Source organism: Chrysochloris asiatica, unplaced genomic scaffold (genome assembly GCF_000296735.1).
Source record: "Chrysochloris asiatica unplaced genomic scaffold, ChrAsi1.0 scaffold00076, whole genome shotgun sequence".
Classification (NCBI taxonomy): Eukaryota; Metazoa; Chordata; class Mammalia; order Afrosoricida; family Chrysochloridae; genus Chrysochloris; species Chrysochloris asiatica.
In genome coordinates, this window is record NW_006408594.1 from 3,699,348 (window position 1) to 3,719,817 (window position 20,470).

Sequence of the window (20,470 nt, forward strand, 5' to 3'; positions counted from 1 at the left end):
AATTGCCAAGGACTTCATTCTTCTTGGATCAACTATCAACACTCATGGAAGCAGCAGTCAAGAAATCAAACAACATATAGCATTAGGCAAATCTGCTGCACAAGACCTTTTTGAAGTGTTAAAGAGCAAAGATGTCAGCTTGAGGACTAAGGTGTGCCTGACCCAAGCCATTGAATGTTCAATAACCTCATATGGATGCAAAAACTAGACAGTGAATAAGGAAGACTGTAGAAGAATTGATATATTTGAGTTAGGGTGTTGGAGGAGAATATTGAAAGTACCATGGACTGCCAAAAGAACCAATAGATCCATTTTGGAAAAAGTGCAGCCAGAGTGCTCGTTGGAGGCCAGGATGGCCAAACTTTGTCTCTCATACTTTGGATATATTGTCAGGAGGGACCAGTTGCTAGATCATGTTTGGTAAGGTGGAGGATCAGAGAAAAAGAGGAAGACCCCCAATGAGATGGATTGGTCAAGTGGCAGCATCAATGGACTCGAGTGTGGCAACAGTAGTGAGGTTGACCTAGGATAGGCAGTGTTTCGGTCTGCGGTGCATAATGTCACTATGAGTTGGTACTGACTTAATGGCACCTAACAACAACAACAACCTTTGACTGAGACTCTGTGTCTGTCTCTCCTCCCTGTGTCCCCAAGACTGACAACACTGTGAAGGCATACCTAGGACTAGAAGGAATCTGGGTCCCTGCCCTCGGTTAGTGCAGACAGACTGAGCAAAGACAATGTTCTGGTGCAGGTCTCAGGGGAGATGCTGGGAGACTGTCTCCCACAGCCTCCAACAACTTCCCCAACAGAAATGATACATTTTCCCCAGGCCTTCTTAGCTCCAAGGGCCTTTGTATGCATGAGTTCATGGAGGGTCTTGAGATGAAAAGAGTGGGCCCACACAGTAGGCTAGGGGTCGGTCCCCACAGCCTCAGGTTCTCCTGAAGAGACACATGACACCCCCCCCTCTTCTGCAGCCCAACAAAGACAAAACACGTGGACTGGGATGTGAGAGATCACCTAGAGCATGCACATAGATTGGTTGGGACACAAGAAAACATAAATGGACACCGACTCCCAGAGACATGCAGGAATACACACGCACACACTCACTACACACCCTGAAAAGGAAACACACAAGATAGATGCAGAAGACCGCAATCACCAGACACTTAGGGAGTGGTGCAGTCTAGGACTGGGATTCGCAATTATTTTGTTTAAATTGGATCCCAGCATCTAGAACAGGCTCTAGGACCAAGATGGTTCCGTGGCGGAAGTCTCGCCTTCCATGAAGGAGACCCAAGTGGGAATTCCGGCCCATGCACCTCTTGCACACACACCAACAGCCCCCCGTCTGTCAGCGGAGGTTTGCATGGTGCTGTGATGCTCAATGGGTTTCGGCAGAGCATCTAGCCTAAGACAGACTAGGAAGAAAGAGCTGGATATCTACTTCTAAAATGAACCACTGAAAACCCTGTGGGTGACAGCAGCTTGATGCACAACCCATCACGGTGATGGCCCAGGACTGGGTGGTGTCTCATTCCATCATGCTCGGAGTCACCACGAGTTTGGGGTTAACTAGACAGCAGCTATCAAACACCAGAGCAGGCTCAGCACACAGCGGCACTCAGCCAGGCCTTGTTGTGTGATGAACAATCAGCACAGGGACACAAACAATAAGAAACCAACTGTGAGCATGGCCCTCATGTGTGTCAGAACAGAGCTGTGCTCCATAGGGTTTCCATGGCTGACTCTTCAGAAGCTGGCTATCAAGCCTTTCTTCTGAGGGACTCCACACAGATGTGGGTTCAGACCTCTAACCTCTGGATCAGCTGGTGAGCATTGGGAGTGGCCTCAGCCAAACTCTCAGGTGCAGAGAGACATGTAAACATGTGTCCACAGACACACACACACAGAGAGCCCTGCCTGTACTGTACCCTTGCTCACCATTCACAAGGCCGCCATTAGCACCCTGCTCCACCGGATTCTCGTGCTGCAGACTGGACCGGGGCCGGGGCGTGGGAGGTGTCAGAGTCACACTCTCAGATGCCCTTCTGGGGGCAGGGGTGGGGCGGCTGGCTGGAGGGCTGGCCAGCTCCTGGGGCTTGCTGGGAATGTGGGGCTTGCTGGGTATTTGGGGTCGGGCCTCAGCACTGGCCTTGGGCCCATCGGCTTCAGCCACTGCTGACATGCGAAGGCTAGCACGGCCTCTGTCAACGTCCTTGGCGTCTTCTGCAAGTTCCGGCTGCTGCTTGGATTGTGAGAGGAGACCAGGCCTGGTCCCTGACCGCGCCCCTGGGCCCAGCCTGGCACAGTGTTCCGCACACACGAAGGTGCCCTCCTCGGGCCCAGTCATGTATGCTCCAGGGAGCAGGGTGCTGGAGCACCGCCGACACCTGTAGGGGAGATAGGGTGGAGACAGAGAGGTTTCAGCTCAGTCCAGAGCTGGCTACTGTGCTATAGGCCAGCCAAGGTGGAGTTCCTTCCCCTCCCAAATGTCAGATGAGGATCCTGGCTCAACATCTAGGACTTTCCAGAGTAGCAAAAACACAGTATCTGTTAGATACATAGTAACTGTTAGATGCATAGTAGAACAATGAAACTGGCAACTTCAATTGTGAAACATGCCTTCAGTTTATGAAGCAAGAGGAAGCCAAGGTCTTGCCCTGACTATTACCCTCAGAAAGTCAATTTACTTGGTGGGTTTCAATCAACCAGTTTTGATTTTTTTTTAAAACCATTTGCACTATCCAGGGACTCCTTTAATGTAAATTAACATTAAAAACAATAAACACACACACACACCATGAAGTCACTTTCAACTCACAGAGACACTACGGGACAGAGTTGAACTACCCCATAGGGTACCCAGAGCTCTATTGGAAAGGAGGAGACAGCCACAGCTTTCTCCCTCGGAGCAACTAGTGGGCTTAAACTGCCGTGTTAGTTAGCAGCAAAGTGATGTGCCCAAGATTCCTAATGTCAAATAAATACCCTTAAAGTATTTATAAATATCCCACATCATAATTTATGAATGTCACTGAACCTACACATGAAGACTGCTAAGATGGTTAATATATATATATAGTGCTGTTGTGTACCATTGAGTGAATTCTAACTCATACCATTGCAACCCTGTAAGACAGACTACAACCGTATCTAAGGCTATAAATCTTTCCGGGAACAGGCTATCACATCTTCCTCAGGCAAAGTGGCCTTTTAGTTAGCAGCCGCACAAAGAGTTTGGGTGCTGGAAGCAGAATCCCAGAGCTCTAACATCGATTCCATCTCGAATTGACTGAACAGTTCCTGTCCTCTCGCTAAACTAAGCCTCAGTTTGTTCATCAGCAAACTGGGGCTAAGCAAGGCAGCCTGGCATGCAGTCTGTTAAGTGCTGAGCATATGGTGGGTGTTGACTTCGAGTGTTCTCTCTGCCACTCACCGGAAGCAGTGCCGATGGTACAGCTTGCCCTCGGCCAGGTACCGCTGTACCAGGTGTACACGCTGATGGCAGGCGGCGCATATGCTGCTTGGGGTCTGGTGGGTGCTCTGCTCCGACAGGCTGCCCGGGGAGAGCTCCTCAGCCTATAGGAAATGGGATAGGCACAGTCATCAGTCTTGCCGGTTCAAGAACACTACCCCCTCATCTTCCTCTACAGACCAAAGTCCCTCAAGTGTGTGCGAGTCTCCACAACAGTAATGAATAGTCACATGTCACTGTTCAAAGGAGTTACGTCCTATGACATCACCCCAAACAGAATTCGTCAATACTGACCCGTTGCTCCTAGGGGAGACACTCAGTTAGGTTCCTGAGAGTCTCTGGTTACAGCATAGTTTTTTAACCAATGGATTCATAATCTTATTTCATATGTGTTTGTTTCCTCTACTCCGACTCACAGCACCCCTGTATACCCAAATAGCACTGCCCCACAGGGCTTCTGAAATTGATCCTTACTGGAGCCATCTCTATCAGGTTTTTCTCCATTGAAGCAGCTGGTGGGGTCAAACCATAGCAACTGAGTTCAAAACACCAGAGCTTTTTCATTTCTGTTTAAAGACATCTTTATTCCGTATACTGTGAATTCATTCACCTTGAAGGCACAGCCAACAACACTGGAACCTCCTATCTACCACATCCATTTATAGCCTCCTTGGATCTGTTCGACCTCAGCTGGGCACGTAATATGGGACGACTCAAACTTTTCACCAGTTTATACTTTCCACAACTCATCACAAAGGTCCACAAGTACTGATTCTGGGAGTGATGGTGACGCAATGGTCACGTGTTCAGCTGCTAACTGAAAGGTTCAAACCCACCAGTGGTTCCAAGAGAGAAGACCTGATAATCCGCTCCCATTAAGATCGCAGCCTAGGAACCAAGAGGGAGCAGCTCTATTCTGTCCAATAAGGTCACTGAGATTCAGGATTAATTCCATGGCACACACAACAACAACCACAAGAAAAAAAACTGGGCAACCACCCAGGGCCCAGCTCCCCACATGCCCTCCACCCCCCAGAGTGCCTCTGGCAAGCAGCAAACACAAACTGCCCAGATGTGAAGGCTGCTGTTACCAGCTCTACGCTCCTTGGAGCACAGGGTGACCCCACTTCCCAGCTGAGTCCAGGGCGAACAGTCAGCCTGAGCCTCAGGGTCCATACTCAGACCCCTAAGATTGTTGAAAGGTTTCCTCAAACCCAAGGAAGCTAAAAGCTCTGCAAGGGGACTCAGGGGAAGGGTCTGACCATTTCATAATGGCAACAGCCGGTTCTGACTCCCTCTCTCCAGGTCCCAGGCCTCACAGCACCTGACTGAACCCTGGAGTAAGAAACGGGGCCTCATAGAAATAGGCTCCCTGGCCTTTGCTCCCTCATCTCCAGGGGCTCCTAGAACCCTATTTCTTAATCCTAGAGTGCCAGGGCAAGAAACCACATCTAGACATATCAGGACCTCCCACACCACACAACCAACACTGCAACTTTGTCTACCAATGCCCTGTGTACCCTCACCCTGCCCTCTGCCCCAGGCCTCTACCTGAGACGAGTCTCCTGGTTCCACTGGGGTGTCTGCTTCAGAAGGTGGGGAGGAAGTTGTCAAGCTTTTCCTGGGTGCTGACATACCAGCTGACAAGAGAGAAGAGAGAGGCTCTGAGGCAGGTAGAGACCCCAGAGCTCCAAGAGATGCTGTCCCACCCTGGAGTGAGATTGGAGCCTCTGGACAGATGCCCAAGGCACAGGGACAAGAGCAAGAAGGCCTTCCCATGGACCAGGGGGCTCGTCCTGCTACACGGGACACAGGGCAACAGTGACCAGCACAGGGCCAGGACGAAGAGCACCACGAGGTGGCAGAGTGGTGGGACTTTCCCACCGGGGTCTGGGGGATGAGAGAAGGAAAGAAAGGAAACCCCATGTGTTAACTTGAAAGTTCTGGAAAATGGGTTGGCTCCCTGCATAGAAAGAAGTTCCCTGCCTACCCCCAAGGGGGCCAGGATGGCCCAGAACCCAGCAAATACATGGTCACTGGGCTCCTACAATATGCAATGATTAAAATAAAACCCAGAAATTCCAGGAACTGTACACCACCCCAAAAAAAACATTGATTTTACCAGATAGCAATTTTTTTTAAAAGAGCATGGTGGCTCAGAAGGATAAGCTCTGAGCTGGGAACCACGCGGTCAGCAGTTTGAGTCCACCAGCTTCTCCTCAGGAGAAAGATGAGGCTTTCTGCTCCTGCAAAGATTTACAGCCTCAGAAACCCTATACAGGGTTGCAGAGTCAGAATTGACTTAATGGTAGTTAACAACAGTAACAAGTTTTTAGAAACTAAGTAACAATCCAAATTCCTTATCATGGTCTAACATTTACCAAAGGTCAATACACAATCCATAGCTAGTTAGCTTCTTCTTGTTGCTAACTGCCATCCAATCAGTTCTGACTCATAGTAACCCTGTGTAGGGATTCCGAGGAGCAACTGATGGATTTGAACCGGTGACCCTGTGGTTCACGGTCTAGTGTAGCTCCACACCAAAAGACCAATACAATTATTTTAGTGGATTGCAATCAGCACATTTTTAAAAACTGAAAACATGATCTGGAATCTGGTCAAAATGTGAAGTGAAGAGAAATACGTGTTTTGACTCTGGCTTACAAAAAGCTCCATTTACAATTTTCAAAATATACTTGAAATGAAAACGATTAAGCTGAATTTAAAAAAAACAAAAGAAATGGACAGTATCTGCGTGCCTGATGTGTGGTGTAGGGAAGAATCACTTCCTGAAATGCATTTCAGTTAGTTACATATGTACAGGAACTTGGATCGTGGTGGCAAAGGTCTTTCTTCCTGTGGGTCATGGTCAAAACTTTCAGAAGCCCAGCAGTCATCCAGTCCATACATAATCAGCCCACTCCCCACTCCATCTTCATTCCTCCCCGCCTCGCCCCTCCCCTTACAGCGCACCGACCCCTCTGCTACGCCATCTTCCTAGAACATGCCTCCCCAGACTTCCACCTGGCTGCTTCTTTCTCTCATATCCAGGTTCAGTTCCAAGGTTACTTCTTCAAGGAGAGCCCCAACTTCCAACCTAAAGTAGCCACTTCTTTCCCCCTTGCGTTTTATCCCACTGTCTTGTAGTGTTTTCTTCGTTGCACTCATTAGAAATCGTATTGCTGATTTATTCCCGTCTTACTTCCTCCCCAGTAGCTCTGGTAGCGTAGAGGTTACGAGTCAGGCTGCTAACCTCGAGGTCAGCAGTTCGAAACTACCAGTCATTCTGTAGGAGAAAGATGAAGATTTCTGCTTCCATAAAGATTTACAGCCTCAGAACCTCTAAGCAGGGTCGCTATGAGTCAGAACCGACTCCACGGCACACCACCACCTCTTTTTCCCCATCCACTGAAACTCTGTGAGGCTAGTAGGAACCAAGTCTTTTTCCTCAGGTGTCTTCCAGGACCTGGTGTAGTGCCAGACACATTAAAAACTCTCAAACTCAATGCCACCGAGTTGATTCCAACATAGCAACCTGTCTAGGGTGGTTTCCAAAGCTGTAAATCTGTACAGGGCAGAAAGCTTTATCTTTCTCCCACAGAGTGGCTGATGGGCTTGAACTGCTGACCTTGTAGTTAGCAGTCCAGTGCTTATCCTACATACCAGGACTCCAAACTTAAGGACTGTTGAGTTGGTTCTGACTCATCATGACCCTGTATAGTTTCCGAGGAGCAGTTGGTGAGCTTGAACTGCCAACCTTGTGGTTCAAATCAACTTTGCAGTTCAGCGTATTAACCCACAGTGCCACATCAGGATTCTAGGGCTCCATAATAAGGGTTAATAAATATTTGTTAAATGAGTGAACAAAGGCCAGGGGCTGAGGCTACTCAGCAATGAGCTAGACAGAGATGAGTGATAAAGATTTTACAGCCAGTGTCTTGTGGTCTCACCATGGGCAAGAGGCTACAAGAGGACTGAAGTACCAGGGAAGGCTGCATGGAAGAGGCCAAAGGGGAGCTGCGTAAGAAGGAATTGGTGAGTGGATGAGGCTGGTCAGCAAAAGGCAAAGCTTAGCAGTGAAAGGTATGCGATATAGTCAATAAAGTGCCAGAAATTCAGTATTCCTGGATAAGCCCAGTATTCCTGGGCTGCTAACCTCAAGACTGGTGGTTCAAACCCAGCAGCTGCTCCTGGAAAGCCTACGTAGGGTCTCTGTGAGAACTGACTCCACAGCATTTAACAGCACAGTTGGGATGAGGATAGTGGTGGCTCAGTGGTACAGTTCTCACCTTCCATGGGGGAGACCCAGGTTCAATTCCCAGCCAATGCACCTCCTGTGCAGCCATGTCTGTCAGTGAAGGCTTGCGTGTTGCTAGGACACTGAACAGGTTTCAGTGGAGTTTCTGGACTAAGATGGACTAGGAAGAGAGGGCTAGCAACAAGCTTCTGATAATCTGCCAATGGAAACCCTATGGATCACACTGGTCCAATCCATATAACCAATCATGAGGATGACCCAGGATCAGGCAGCATTTCGTTCCATTGTGCACAAGATGGTCACAAGGTGGGGGGCTAACTCCACAGCAGCAAGCGACAACAGATGAGGCAGGAAGTGACGATCCACGTAGGGTGAGGCCAGCCATCCAAGCCCTTAGCAATTATCCTAAGATGGATCTGATCCTGATGACACCTGCCCTCCCACCTTCTGGAGCAGGGATATCTCTTCCAAGTCCCCAGAGCGAATGTGCCCAGGGCCACTGGTATCTACTGGGCCTAGCTCCAGCTGAATACTTAGCACAGATATCTCAACCGATTGTCATCAGTGACTCAGAGCACCCCTGCAAAACACAACAGAACTGCCCCCACTGAGTTTCTAAGGCTGTAATCTTTACGCAAACAGACTGTCTTCTTATTTCTCCCACGGAGCAGCTGGTGGGTTTGAACTCCAACCTGTCAGTTAACAGATGTGTGCTTAATGAACATGCCACCAAGGCTCCTTTACGAGTTTCCAGCCCAGTGAAAAACAAGCTGGCCACAGTTACCAGGAAGGCCAGGCAGGGCCACCTGGGGGCTTTTCCTCTGGGGTTGGCACACAGCACTGTTTTCTTTGGTTGAGCAGCTGATGGAACAAAACCAGTTTGCATGTAGGGGCCAAGTTGTAGGAAGGGCACAAACTGTACTTTGTAAGCTAGAGGCCCTAAAGGGCAAGGGGGTACCCCACCCAGTGTTGCCTTCAGTCAATGCTGGGGTATCCAGTAGAGCCAGGGATGGGCTTAGGGACCACCCAGGTCCCTTGAAAAGGTGGCCCTGCTGAGATCTGGGCACAGGCCCCAGGAACCCTCAAAGAAAGAAGACAGGAATGTGATTCTAAGTAAGAAAACGAAACTCCATGGGCACAAAGAAGCAATAATACTGCTTACACTGGGCCCTTGATACAGGCCAGATGGTTATAAATTTCCTCCTTTATTCTTCACATCCATTCACTGAGCTGCTGGTATTCCTATCTCCCTCGCACAGGGAAACAGAGGCAGAGGGATTAAGTAACGGACCCATAATCAACCCAAACAAAACACAGCAGAGCCAAAATTGAGTCTGTGCCTCTAACTTTCACCTAAGCCTTCCCTCTAAGACTCTGTGGTCCGTGCATTGACACAGGTAACGGGGCAGACAATAGACAACCAGAGGAAGGCTAGCCGAGGAAAGATGGGGGTGACGGGAGACACAGGGAGGAAGGCAATGGTTAAAGTGAACAGAGGTCAATGCTGTTAACTGTTGGTACGTGGAGGGGATTGTAACCGTATAATGACGCAAAGGCTATGATTTGTCAAATGTTAAACTGAGGCTCTGCTCTGTAAACCTTCACTTAATTCACAATAAAAAGGTAAAAAAAAAAAAAAAAAGACTCTGGTCCAGAATACATTTTTATGTCTACTAAAATGCATGTAATATGGGGGGACAACACCACTAATGAGGTACACACACCATAGAACATTCACCCATTCAGGATCACAAGGGCAGTATTTCCCTAAGGACACAGTTCAGAAGGCATAGGGAAGAAGGAGGTATAGAAACAAAAATCCCAGGGAGGAAGTGGGGTTAGGGATGTTTCACTGAGAGGACTGAATCACTGAGAGGACTGAATCACTGAGAGAGAGGACTGAATCACTGAGAGGACTGAATCACTGAGAGGACTGAATCACTGAGAGGAAACGAAGTGTCTGATTTGGTGAATGTGAAACCTGTAAGCCTTCACTCAATTCACAATAAAAAGTCAGAAAATAGAGATCTCAAAAAATAATAATAAAAAATAAAATGCACATTATTTTATTTGTCCAACTATAATACGAATCTCTCCTGGTATGGCACTATGGGTTAATGCACTGAGCTGCAGTCACTTTGAACTGCAAGGTCGGCGGTTTAAGCTCACCAGCTGCTCCTCAGAAACCCTATACAGGGTCACTATGGGTCGGAACCGACTTGACAACAACAACAACAAACATAATGTTATCCCAAGGAGGGTGTTAAGAGATAATTGTTAATTTTTCATGCATTTTTCTAAAGTAAGCACATTCCACTCTAAGCAAGCAAAAGAAAAAAAAGAAAGAATCCTGATTTCATAAAACACGTTTTTAAGGGGGTAGGTTGGCACTGCAACCAGAAGTGGAAGGTAGGGCTGAAAGGGGACAGGGTAGGGACAAGGCTCCCACCCTATTAGAACCTGTTGTCAGCAGAGACCTAGGCAGGTCAGAACACCGGGATTCTTACCCAAATTGTTCAGCTTTTCTGCTGTGTGACCTTGGGGTCCTTGCTTTCCCTCTCTTGGCTGCTTCCTCTCTACAGAACAGGAGACTCAACAGTCAACTGCCCTATGACCCCTCACATCCCCCAGACTCGAAGGACACATGGGGGGAAACAGTCTCAGAGGATCACTTCCCCACCAGAGGGAAAAACCCAGCCCAGTGTCTATAAACAGGAAGGAAGGGTGGGAGCTGGGGAGGTGAGCTCACAAACAGCACACTAACTCCTGTTTCATCTCCTCTAACATTACCTGGTTCGTCTCTTGCTTTCTGTGGTGGTGTTTCATTAGCTGGTTTCATTTTGTTGTTGTTTTATTGCAGTGACAATATACATCACAAAACACATGCCAACTCAATAGCTTTTCCATGGACCATTCCGTGACTCTGACTGCATTCTTCCAGTTGTGAAACCAATCTCACTGCCCCTTTCCAAATGCATCATTACCATAGCCTCAACGTGCTTCTGTGTTTACTGTCTGCACCCTTAGAAGACTCTGAGCACCCCAGGACAGAGAACATGTTTTCAACTGTATCCCACACAAGGCTGTTGTTGTTGTTATGTGCCGTGGAGTCAGTTCCAACTCATATAGACCCTGTACAGGGTTTCCGAGGCTGTAAATCTTCACGGGAGCACAACGCCTCATCTTTCTCTTGCGGAACGGCTGGTAGTTTCGAACTGCTGACGCAGAGGTTTACAGCCCGATTTGTAACCGCTACATTACCAGAGGACACTCAGATGATGGACTGCTTCCCCATTAACCTGTTTACAGCTCAGCAACAGAACAGCCAACCTCCCAGGCCCGCCCCGAGGGCTGAGCTCCCTGAAGGACTGACTACCTGCTCACCTTGGCCAGGGCTGGAGAAGTGGTTGTAATACTGTGACACATAGGTCATGATGCTGAGGCAGTCGGGGACCCTCATGGAGACCATGTCATTGGGGTCCAGGAGAGCAGGGATCCCCAGCTCCTTCTCGGCCACCTCAAAGGCCTGGTGCAGGGAAGGTGGAAGGACAGGGATGGGGTGGCAGCAGCCACAGCAGAAAGAGAAAGGGACAGTGTAAATGGGTGCCCTCCTCGGGGGAGACAGGGGCAGGGACAGGGGCAACTATCATCTCCCTCAGCTCGAGTCCACCCCAAACCCTTGGAAGGGGCGACCTGGTGCTGGAGTTGTGCAAGAGAAGCCAGACTTTGCCCAGGCCCTGTGGTCTGCAGGCAAAGGTAGCTCCTAGGGTGCCCATGAGCCCCAGCCTCAGCCCCTGCCCTGCACCCATGTTCAAGACAAGCACACATGCATGCACTCACACACACACACACACACACACACACACCCTCTTGACCTTCCATCTGTGAGAGGACTCACCAAGCGGTTGTTCTCAAAAACATTGTCCTTGGAAAGTGAATCAAATTCTCTGCAACAGGCAAAGGGGAGGAAAACAAGTCAGAACAGAGACTGGTGAGCAAGGGCTGAGGCAGGGCTGTGGGGTCAGGAAGGAGCACAATGGAGGTGGCCTCAATGTGGCTAGGGGCAGCCTCCACAGAGGCAGGGGTCTGTGGGCACAGAGGAGAAAACGGAGGGAACAAACACAGGGTAGAAGGGAGGTCCTGGATCTGGGACTACCTGCTGGAGAGAGGCGAGGTCATGGCCCCTAGACGCATTCAGCAGAGGGGACAGAGCTCAAGCCTAAACTTTAAGATTTCCTAAGATTCTAGACAGCTTTCCCTGAAAGTCAGTTCCTGGATTAGGAGTCAGTGACAAATACAAAACTAAGACCCAGACTAGTACCCATCAGAAGAGGGACATCTGAATGCCAACCTTGTATCGGGCATGCATTTGTCTTATTTCTCAGCAGCTCTCCAGGGCAAGCATCTACCCATTTTACAGATGAAGACACTGAAGCCCAGGGAAGGAATGCTACCCAGCCCTGCAACCCATATTTCTGGCCCTTCCAGTACAGGTCACAGACCTGGAGGGGCTGCGACGACTCACCAAGTCCCCAACAGAGCTCAAACTGGAGATGAATACATTTCTTTTAATGCAGCCAGGAACAGAGGAACAAGTTTGAACCAGACTGAAAAATCATACATACTTCAGAGCTGTTGGCACTGAATGGCAGGCCGGCCCCCTGGTGATATCTTCCCTTGTGAGGGAATAAGAAGGGGTTCCTGGTTTCTAAGGCGGGACAGGTGAGAGGTCACAGGATCTGGAAAGGAGGGGGTCCCCTGGGGATAGGACAGCTGGCAAGCCTGCTGGCTTGATTTATCCCCCTCTTCTCCCTCCCCCGCCCCAAACCCAGCTCTTAGAGTAGCCAGTGCTAGCAGAGGCAGCCCAGCCTCCCCTCCCAGCAGCCTCCTGGGGGCCTGGCACAGCCTTGACTTCTACGGCTAAAACTATAAAACTGTAGTCTCCACTACCCAGGACGGGCGGGCCCAGAGCAAGCCAGCATTGCCCAGGCCAGGGTCCCAGGCTGGTGTGACCGTGGACAGGCCAGCAGTCCTTCAGGTGCTCATGTTCCCATCTGCAACCCGGGGAAGGCACTAGTACCCCCTCCCAGCTTGGTAGTGAGGACAGACAGAGTCTGTCCCTCTCTCCACCCCTCACAGTTTCCCAAGCACAGTGAGCTTTGAGTAAAGGTAAACAAAGGCAGTCAGGAAACCCAGAGGCTGAGTGGGCTGGGTGGGCAGGAGAGAGCAGCTCTGTGTGCGGGGTAGCATCCTTTCTGCCCTACCAACGCAAACCCCTTCCTTCTCCCTGGCTCCTCATTAATGCTCCCCCGAGCAGTCGAGACTCAGACTGTCCCCTGAGACTGGCCTTGACCCTCAACAGCGAAGGGGACCTCAACTCCAGTCACCCCAATTCCCAGCACCTCCTAACTGGATTTTTGTTTTACCTTTACCATCTCTGTGGAAGGGAAGAAAAGGTTGTGGAGAGGGATGGTTTAGAGGCCTTAAGGTTGACTGGGTTCAAAACTCAGTTTTGTTTGTCTCTCTCTCTCTCTCTCTCTCTCTCTCTCTCTCTCTCTCTCTGTGTGTGTGTGTGTCGGGGTAGGGGGTGGCAGGAGGGGTATGACATCTACATATCTCAGGTTATTAATGAGTCTCCAATTCTGATGCCAAATTCTTCTTCAAATAATCTAGCTTCTCAGATTATTTGCCCAGCTGGGTTCAAAGCTCAGTTTTGCCGCTGCCTGAGTGGGACCTAAGGCCAGATATTTAAGCTAAATCTCAAACTCCTGGTCAAGAAAACTCTCTCTCTCTCTCTCAATCTGTGTGTGTGTGTGTGTGTGCGTGTGTGTGTGCATGCATCTGTCTGTCTGTCTGTCTCTCGGCGTGGGGGGTGGCAGGAGGGGTATGACATCTACATATCTCAGGTTATTAATGAGTCTCCAATTCTGATGCCAAATTCTTCTTCAAATAATCCACCTTCTCAGATCATTTGCCCAGTGTACAGATTGAGTAAGTATGGTAAGAAGATACAACCCTGGTATACACCTTTCCTGATTTTAATAGGAAAGAGCAAGTTTGAACCAGACTGAAACCAGTATCTCCTTGTTTGCCAACCCCAGAGGGGACACCAGACCAACCCCCAACAAAGACTGTCTCTGAGCTCAAATGACACAAAAACCCAACTTGTCTCTGTCCCCAGATTGCTCCTAGTTGGCTGGGGTTTCATTGTGTTCACGCTGCACCTCTGTTACCTGCACAGTTACTGGTACCTAGGAGGCACTCCATACATGTTTGTTGAATGAATAAAGGTCGAAAACCATGTGAAAACTATAGAAATCTCCAGTAAAACTGCCATTTGTTATCTCCTCCAACTTCTCCCACCACACCTCATCTTGGCTTCGGTAACTCCGATTTCGTAACTCCAATCTGAGCATTTTCTAAGCGGGGAGACTCAATTTGGATCTAGGGGAGAGGCAGGTCACAAAACGAAACCTGCAACCTGCCTTTTTTAAGGGAGCTGAAAGAACATAGGGAATCCCAGGTGGTGCCTACGGTTTACACACTCAGCTGCGAAATGACAGGGTGGAGACTCATGGCCACTCCGAGGAGCCTTGGAGGAAGGTGACAAACACCCTGTGGAGCACAGCTCTACTCTGACACGTATGGGCTCCTGAAGAGTCATCATCAGCTGCACAGCTACCGGTACTGGTGAACATCACAGACAAAGGTACCTGGATATGTTAGGGGGACGGAAGGAGCATGGACCAGCTCCCTCATCAGCACAACGCAAGAGGCCCCAGCAGAGGCCTGGGTCACCACTGAGTAGAGTCCACAACTCCAGGAGCTTGAAGGGGGGTGCTTCCTGATGGCTCCACTTTCCTACCATTTGGTAAGGCCCTCTACCTGTCTTCCAGGGGACCTGGCCTCTATTTCTCTCCTGGACAGCAGGCTGGCATGGCAGCCCAGGCACTGCACTGCCTTGCAATGAACACCTGGACACAATTTGGTCTCTCCCCGCAAAAAAGAGAGCGACCCTTTCCTGCACATATGGTCTGGACACATCACTCCCCCGCTTAAAGCCCCCAGGGCCCCTACGCAGTGAGCCCGTCCACTTTTTGGTCAGCAGGAAAGGTCCCGAGGAATCTGACCCTCTGTGCCTAGTGCAGCGGCTTTAGCAGCACTGCCTCCACGTCCCACATAACTGCCCTTACCTGGCCTCTGCCATGTCCTTCAAGGCTCTGGTCTCCCCCTGGGAAACCTCTGATATAGCTCTTGTTATGTGGCGCTATAGGATAAGCACTCAACTGCAAGGCCAGTTTGAACCACAAGGTTGGCAGTTCAAGCTCACCAGCCGCTCCTCGGAAACCCTATTCTAGTGCACTAACAACAATTGTTGCAGTGAGGTGCCTTCTGGTCGGTTCCAACTCATCGTGAGTCTACGGACAATAGGACGAAACACTGGCCAGTCCTGCACCATCCTCACAATTCACTTTCTGTTTGAGCCAACTGTGCAAAAGGCCTCTTTAAAGTGTTACAGAGCCAGGATGTCACTTTGAGGAGCAAGGAGTGCCTGTCCCAAGCACTGGTATTTTGAAACACCTCAGATGCATGTGAAAGTTGGACAATGGGTACGGAAAACCCCAGAAAAATCAATGCATTTGAATTATGGTGTTGGCAAAGAATATTGAAAGTACCACGGACTACCAGAACAAACAAATCTGCTTGAAAGAAGTACAGCCAGAATGTTTCTTAGAATCAAGGATGGTGAGACTTCATCTCTCATACTTATACTTTGGACATACTGTCAGGAGGAGCCAGTCCTGGAGAAGGAATTCACGCTTGGCAAAGTAGAAGGTGAGCGAAACAGAGGAAGACCCCCAATGAGATGGATTGAGTGTTAGGTGCTATTGAGTAGGTTCTGACTCATAACGACCCTATGCACAACAGAACAAAACACCATTCCGTCCTATGTCATCTTCACAAGTGTTGCTGCCACTGTGTCAATCCATCTCCTTGGGGGTCTTCGTCTTTTTCACTCACATTCCACTTTACCATGATCTCCTTCTCTGGACATCTTTGCTCCTTAATACTTATAAGAGACCCTTAGGAACAGATTTGCCTAATGCAATATGCTGTTTGATTTCTTGATTGCTGCTTCCATGAGTGTTGACTGTGGATCCAAATAAAATGAAGTCTTTGACAACTTCAGTCCTTCTCCCTTTACCAAGATGTTGGTCCAGTTATGCAATTCCCACTTTCTTTACACTGAAGTGCAAGCCATATTGAAGGCTCTTGTTTTCTGACCATCAGTAAATCCTTCCAGTTCTCTTCACTGCCAGCAAACAATGTTGTATCATCTGTAGATCACAGAGTGTTAATGACTCTCCCTCCAATCCTGATGCCACATTCTTCTACATATAATCCAGATTCTGAGATTCTTTGCTCAGAAAGCAGGCTGAATAAGTATGGTGAAAAAATACAACCAGGACACACACCTTTCCTGATTTTAAACCATTCAACATCCCCTTGTTCTGTTCAATGACTGCTTCTTGGTCTATGTATAGGCTCCACATGAGCACATTAAATTGAATGTTCTGGAATTCTCATTCTTTGAAATGTTATCCATAGTTTATTATGATAAACACAGTTGAATGTCTTTGTATAGACTATAAAGCAAAAGTAAACATCTTTCTGATATTCTCTGCTTTCAGTCAAGATCCATCTGATCAGCAGAGACATCCCTCACTCCACATCCTCTTTTGAATCCGGTGTGAATTTCTGGAAGTTCCCTGTCAATGTAATGCTGCAATGATTTTTCAATTATCTTCAGCAAAATTTGATTTGCAAGTGATATTAATGATATTATTCTGTGAGTTCCACATTCCATTGCATCATCTTTCTTTGGAATGGGCACTAGTATGAATTTCTTCTAATCAACAGGTCAGGTAGCTGTTTTCCAAATTTCTTGGCATAGACAAGTGAGTCTTCTAATACTGCATCAGTTTATTAAACCATTTCAGTTTGTATTCTGCAAATTCCTGGAGCTCTGTTTTCCACCAGTGCCTTCAGTGCAGCTTGGATCTTGGAATAGGTGAGCATCAACCGATTCTTTCTGGTACAGTGACTCTGTATTTCTTTTGATGCTTCCTGGGACATTAAATATGTTACCCATAGATTCCTTCAATATTGAAACTCGAGGCCTGAATGCATTCCTCAGTTCTTTCTGCTGGAGAAATGCTGAGAGTGGTCTTCCCTTTTGGTTTTCTAACTCCAGGTCTTTGTACATTTCATTATAATGCTTGACTTTGTCTTCTCAAACTGCCCTTTGAAATTTTCTGTTCACCTCTTTCATGTCATCATTTCTTCCAATTGCTTTAGCTTCTCAAGGTTCAAGAGCAAGATTCAGAGTCTCTTCTAACACCCCTTTTGGTCTTTTCTTTCTTTCCTGTCTTTTTTAATGACCTCTTGCTTCTTTTATGTATAATGTTCTTGATGTCATCCCACAAATTCTCTGGTCTTCTGTCATGAGTGTCTAATGCATCAAATCTCTTTTTGAGATGGTCTCTAAATTCAGGTGGGATATACTCAAGGCTGTATTTTGGTCCTCATGAACTTGGTTTCATTTTCTTCAGCTTCAACCTGAACTTGCATAAGAGCAATTAATGATCTGTTCCACAGTCCCTGGCCTTGTTTTACTTGATGATATTAAGCTTCTCCAGTGTCTCAGTTTGATTCCTGTGTATCCCCTCTGGCAAGGTTCACTTCTCACTTGGAATGATCATCATTGCTCATACAATTGCTTCCACCTGTAGACTCTGGGAGACTGTGTAGGGTTTTTGTCTGTTATTCTGGTGAATATCTTTAAGAGCAGATGCAGTATCCAACACACACTTGTTGTTGTGTGCCGTGGAGTCGGTTCCGACTCATAGCGACCCTGTACAGGGTTTCTGAGGTTGTAAAATCTTTACGGGAGCAGAAAGCCTCATCTTTCTCCTGCGGAACAGCTGGTAGTTTCGATCTGCTGACCGTGAGATTAGCAGCCCTATTTGTAACCCTTACACTACACAGAGTAGTAACTCCATAAATAGTTGTTGAGTAAATGATTAAACCAAAGACTGTTATCACCCCCTCTGATGCCTAATAACTGTTGTTGTTGTTAAGTGCTGTCGAGTTGGTTCCAACCCATTGCGACCCTGTATAGGGTTTCTGAGGAGCAGCTGGGGAGCTTGAACTTTGCAGTCCAGCGCGTTAACCCATAAACCCACACCTGGACTCCTAATAATACTCCTCAACAATGCCTAATATCAATTGGATGCTTATTATTTCATTTAATCCTCACCACTCTATGAAGTTAGTCTTACGTTTACAGATGAGGAAATGATGCCTGGAGGGGTCCAGCGATTTACTCAAGGTCACACACCTGGGACATGGAGGGGCTTTAACACCAGCCAGGGTCGCTATGGGTCGGAATTGACTCCACGACACTTAACAACAACAACAGACAGACTGCATAAGCATACCAACAGGCTCAGGTATACCAAAGGACTCAGCCAAGTCCCTTCACACACTGGCCCTGGCCCTTGCCGCCTACCTCACTGGCTGCCTCCCCGTCAAAACAAAGCCCCTTGAGCCCTCCAATCCAATCCAACACATGGATCCAATTTCTGCACCCCTAGCCTCACACCCTTTTCCACCATCCTTTAGGCCCCACCCACTCTGATGCCTCCAGGAGTGTGATCATGTACCCTCAGCAGACAGCAACCCACCTCCACCTCCCCAACTAGATCTTTCACCTCACCTTGCTTACTTCTGTACCCACCCACCTCCAAAATCCTTTCCTCAGGACTAAGCACAGCCACCCATACCACCTACAGCTATTGCCAGTGCAGGAGACACAATAACAAATTGTACCTGCCGCATCCAATCCCTAAGGGGACCCTTTCCTTCCAGCCCTCCTGCCTCAAACCCTCCCCCGTGCTGTCCTCCTTTGGGGACAGGAGGTCTGGAGGTAGGGTAGGCACAGACAGGGATTACAAGTCCTGCTAGGTGCTTGAGTCCAGAGCTGTCTGCAAAGGAGGTGAGAGACTATGCCTCTTGCTCCAATTTGTAAGAGACCTGAGGCCCAAGGAATGGCAGGCATGACAAACATTTGCTCAGTTTTATGAATGAATGAGCAGAAGGAAGAAGTGCTAGGACCCAAGATAGAAAAAGCTGAACTAGAAGTTCGATGTCACCTACTCTGGACCCCGTGTAGATTTTGTCTAGAGACCCTCATTGGGGCAGCTCAGGGAGCTAGGAGCCATTTCACAGCCTGGAACAGTTGGCTGAGGGCTGGGCTAGGGTCACTCAGCCCCCTCCTCTTCTTTGACATACCACATTCCTGCCCCCACTGAGAAGGGTGGAGGGCACACACCTAGGAAAGCAGGCAGAATGTATCTACAGAAAGTAGTACCCATGACTAGCACTGTAAACATCTGACACCCATCTTTTGGATAACTTTACCATATATCAGCTCAAAAATCCTAGTCAAGCTTGCTCATCTTTTCCTTAGTACATTATGTCCCATTACTCATTGTCCTTGAGTTGATTCCAACTCACACTAACCCTACAGGGCAGAGAACTGGCTCCAAAAAGTTTCCTAGGCTTCCATAAGCTTTGCCGAAGCAGACGGCCACATCTCTCTCCCACTGAGCGGCTGCTCAAACCACAGACCCTTCGGTTAGTCCAATGCCTAACCCACAGCACCACCAGAGCCCGGTGGTGTTGTTAAATGCTGTCGAGACTCATAAGGATCCTGTCTAGGGTTTCCAAGGAGCCACGAAAGTTACTACTTTTAATTTGCTTTATGATCTCTGACAACTGGCAAAGGAAAAAGAGATGCATAGAAACTGCTCAGTGGCGCCCCCTTCTAGTGGCGCCCCAAGGCACGCGTCCCACCTTAGATAGGCCTCTGGGGGCAGGTCTATGTTCTAGTTTGAGGGGAGGGGGGGCATTCATTCAAACAATTGTTCTCTGGGGTCTCTCTGTCAGGTACTGTGCTAGGGTCACACAGACAAGGATGAGAAGTGAAGGTTTACTGCACCCACAAAGCAAAGGGGTCCCGCAGAGTGAAGAGGCTTTCGATGCCTCAAGGTGGGGGGACCGGCAACGCCTCTACCGTTTTTTGGAAAGGCTCAATGCCCTTCCAAGGAGAAGGTCAAGGCCTTGGGGGGGCTCTGAGTCTCTAGCGCGGAAATCGGTGCCCGGTAGGCGGGGTCAGTGCCCCTAGGCTGAGGGCACCCTCATGGGCAGGGGTTCAGTGTTGGGGGGGTGGGCGGAGGATAGGATCAGAGGCTCAATGGGGGCGGTGAGGGATGGGTGTCTCAGGAACCCCGGGGGCGTTCCGCGTCCATCGGTAGGGTACGCGTCTCGGTCTCCCGGGAGAGGCACCGCGTCACTGAGGGGGGCGGGGGTCCCCAGCACCGACCCGCACCGCCCGCCCGCCCGCCCCCGGGCACTCACAGCAGGTCGGGCCGGTGCCGGTGCAGGATGGCGCAGAAGGCCAGGCCGTCCCGGAAGGAGCTGCTCAGGTCGCGGATGTCCACGCCGCGGTAACCCTCGCACTGGCGGCGGCACCAGGCCAGCAGCGCGCCCCGTGGCCCCGCCATGGCTGCGCGGGGGTTGGCCGCGCTCCGGCGGCCCCAGGATCCGACTGCGGCTCTGGGCCCAGATTTCCGGCGGCGGCGGCTGCGAGCTTGGGGCGCGGA

At 49.1% G+C, this 20,470-nt stretch overlaps 1 protein-coding gene across 1 annotated transcript in view; it reads right to left on the bottom strand.

The window, feature by feature from the left end:
• The window catches only part of MICALL1 (MICAL-like 1), a 37,145-nt gene extending 16,774 nt beyond the window's left edge, over window positions 1-20,371 (bottom strand). The window contains exons 1-6 of the mRNA XM_006865197.1: window positions 20,226-20,371; window positions 11,641-11,689; window positions 11,127-11,268; window positions 5,036-5,124; window positions 3,446-3,588; window positions 1,951-2,399 (exon numbers count right to left, since the gene is read on the bottom strand). Of these exons, the coding sequence (XP_006865259.1) occupies window positions 1,951-2,399; window positions 3,446-3,588; window positions 5,036-5,124; window positions 11,127-11,268; window positions 11,641-11,689; window positions 20,226-20,371 (1,018 nt within the window). The remainder of the gene's footprint in view (window positions 1-1,950; window positions 2,400-3,445; window positions 3,589-5,035; window positions 5,125-11,126; window positions 11,269-11,640; window positions 11,690-20,225) is intronic.
• Window positions 20,372-20,470: the final 99 nt, after the last annotated feature.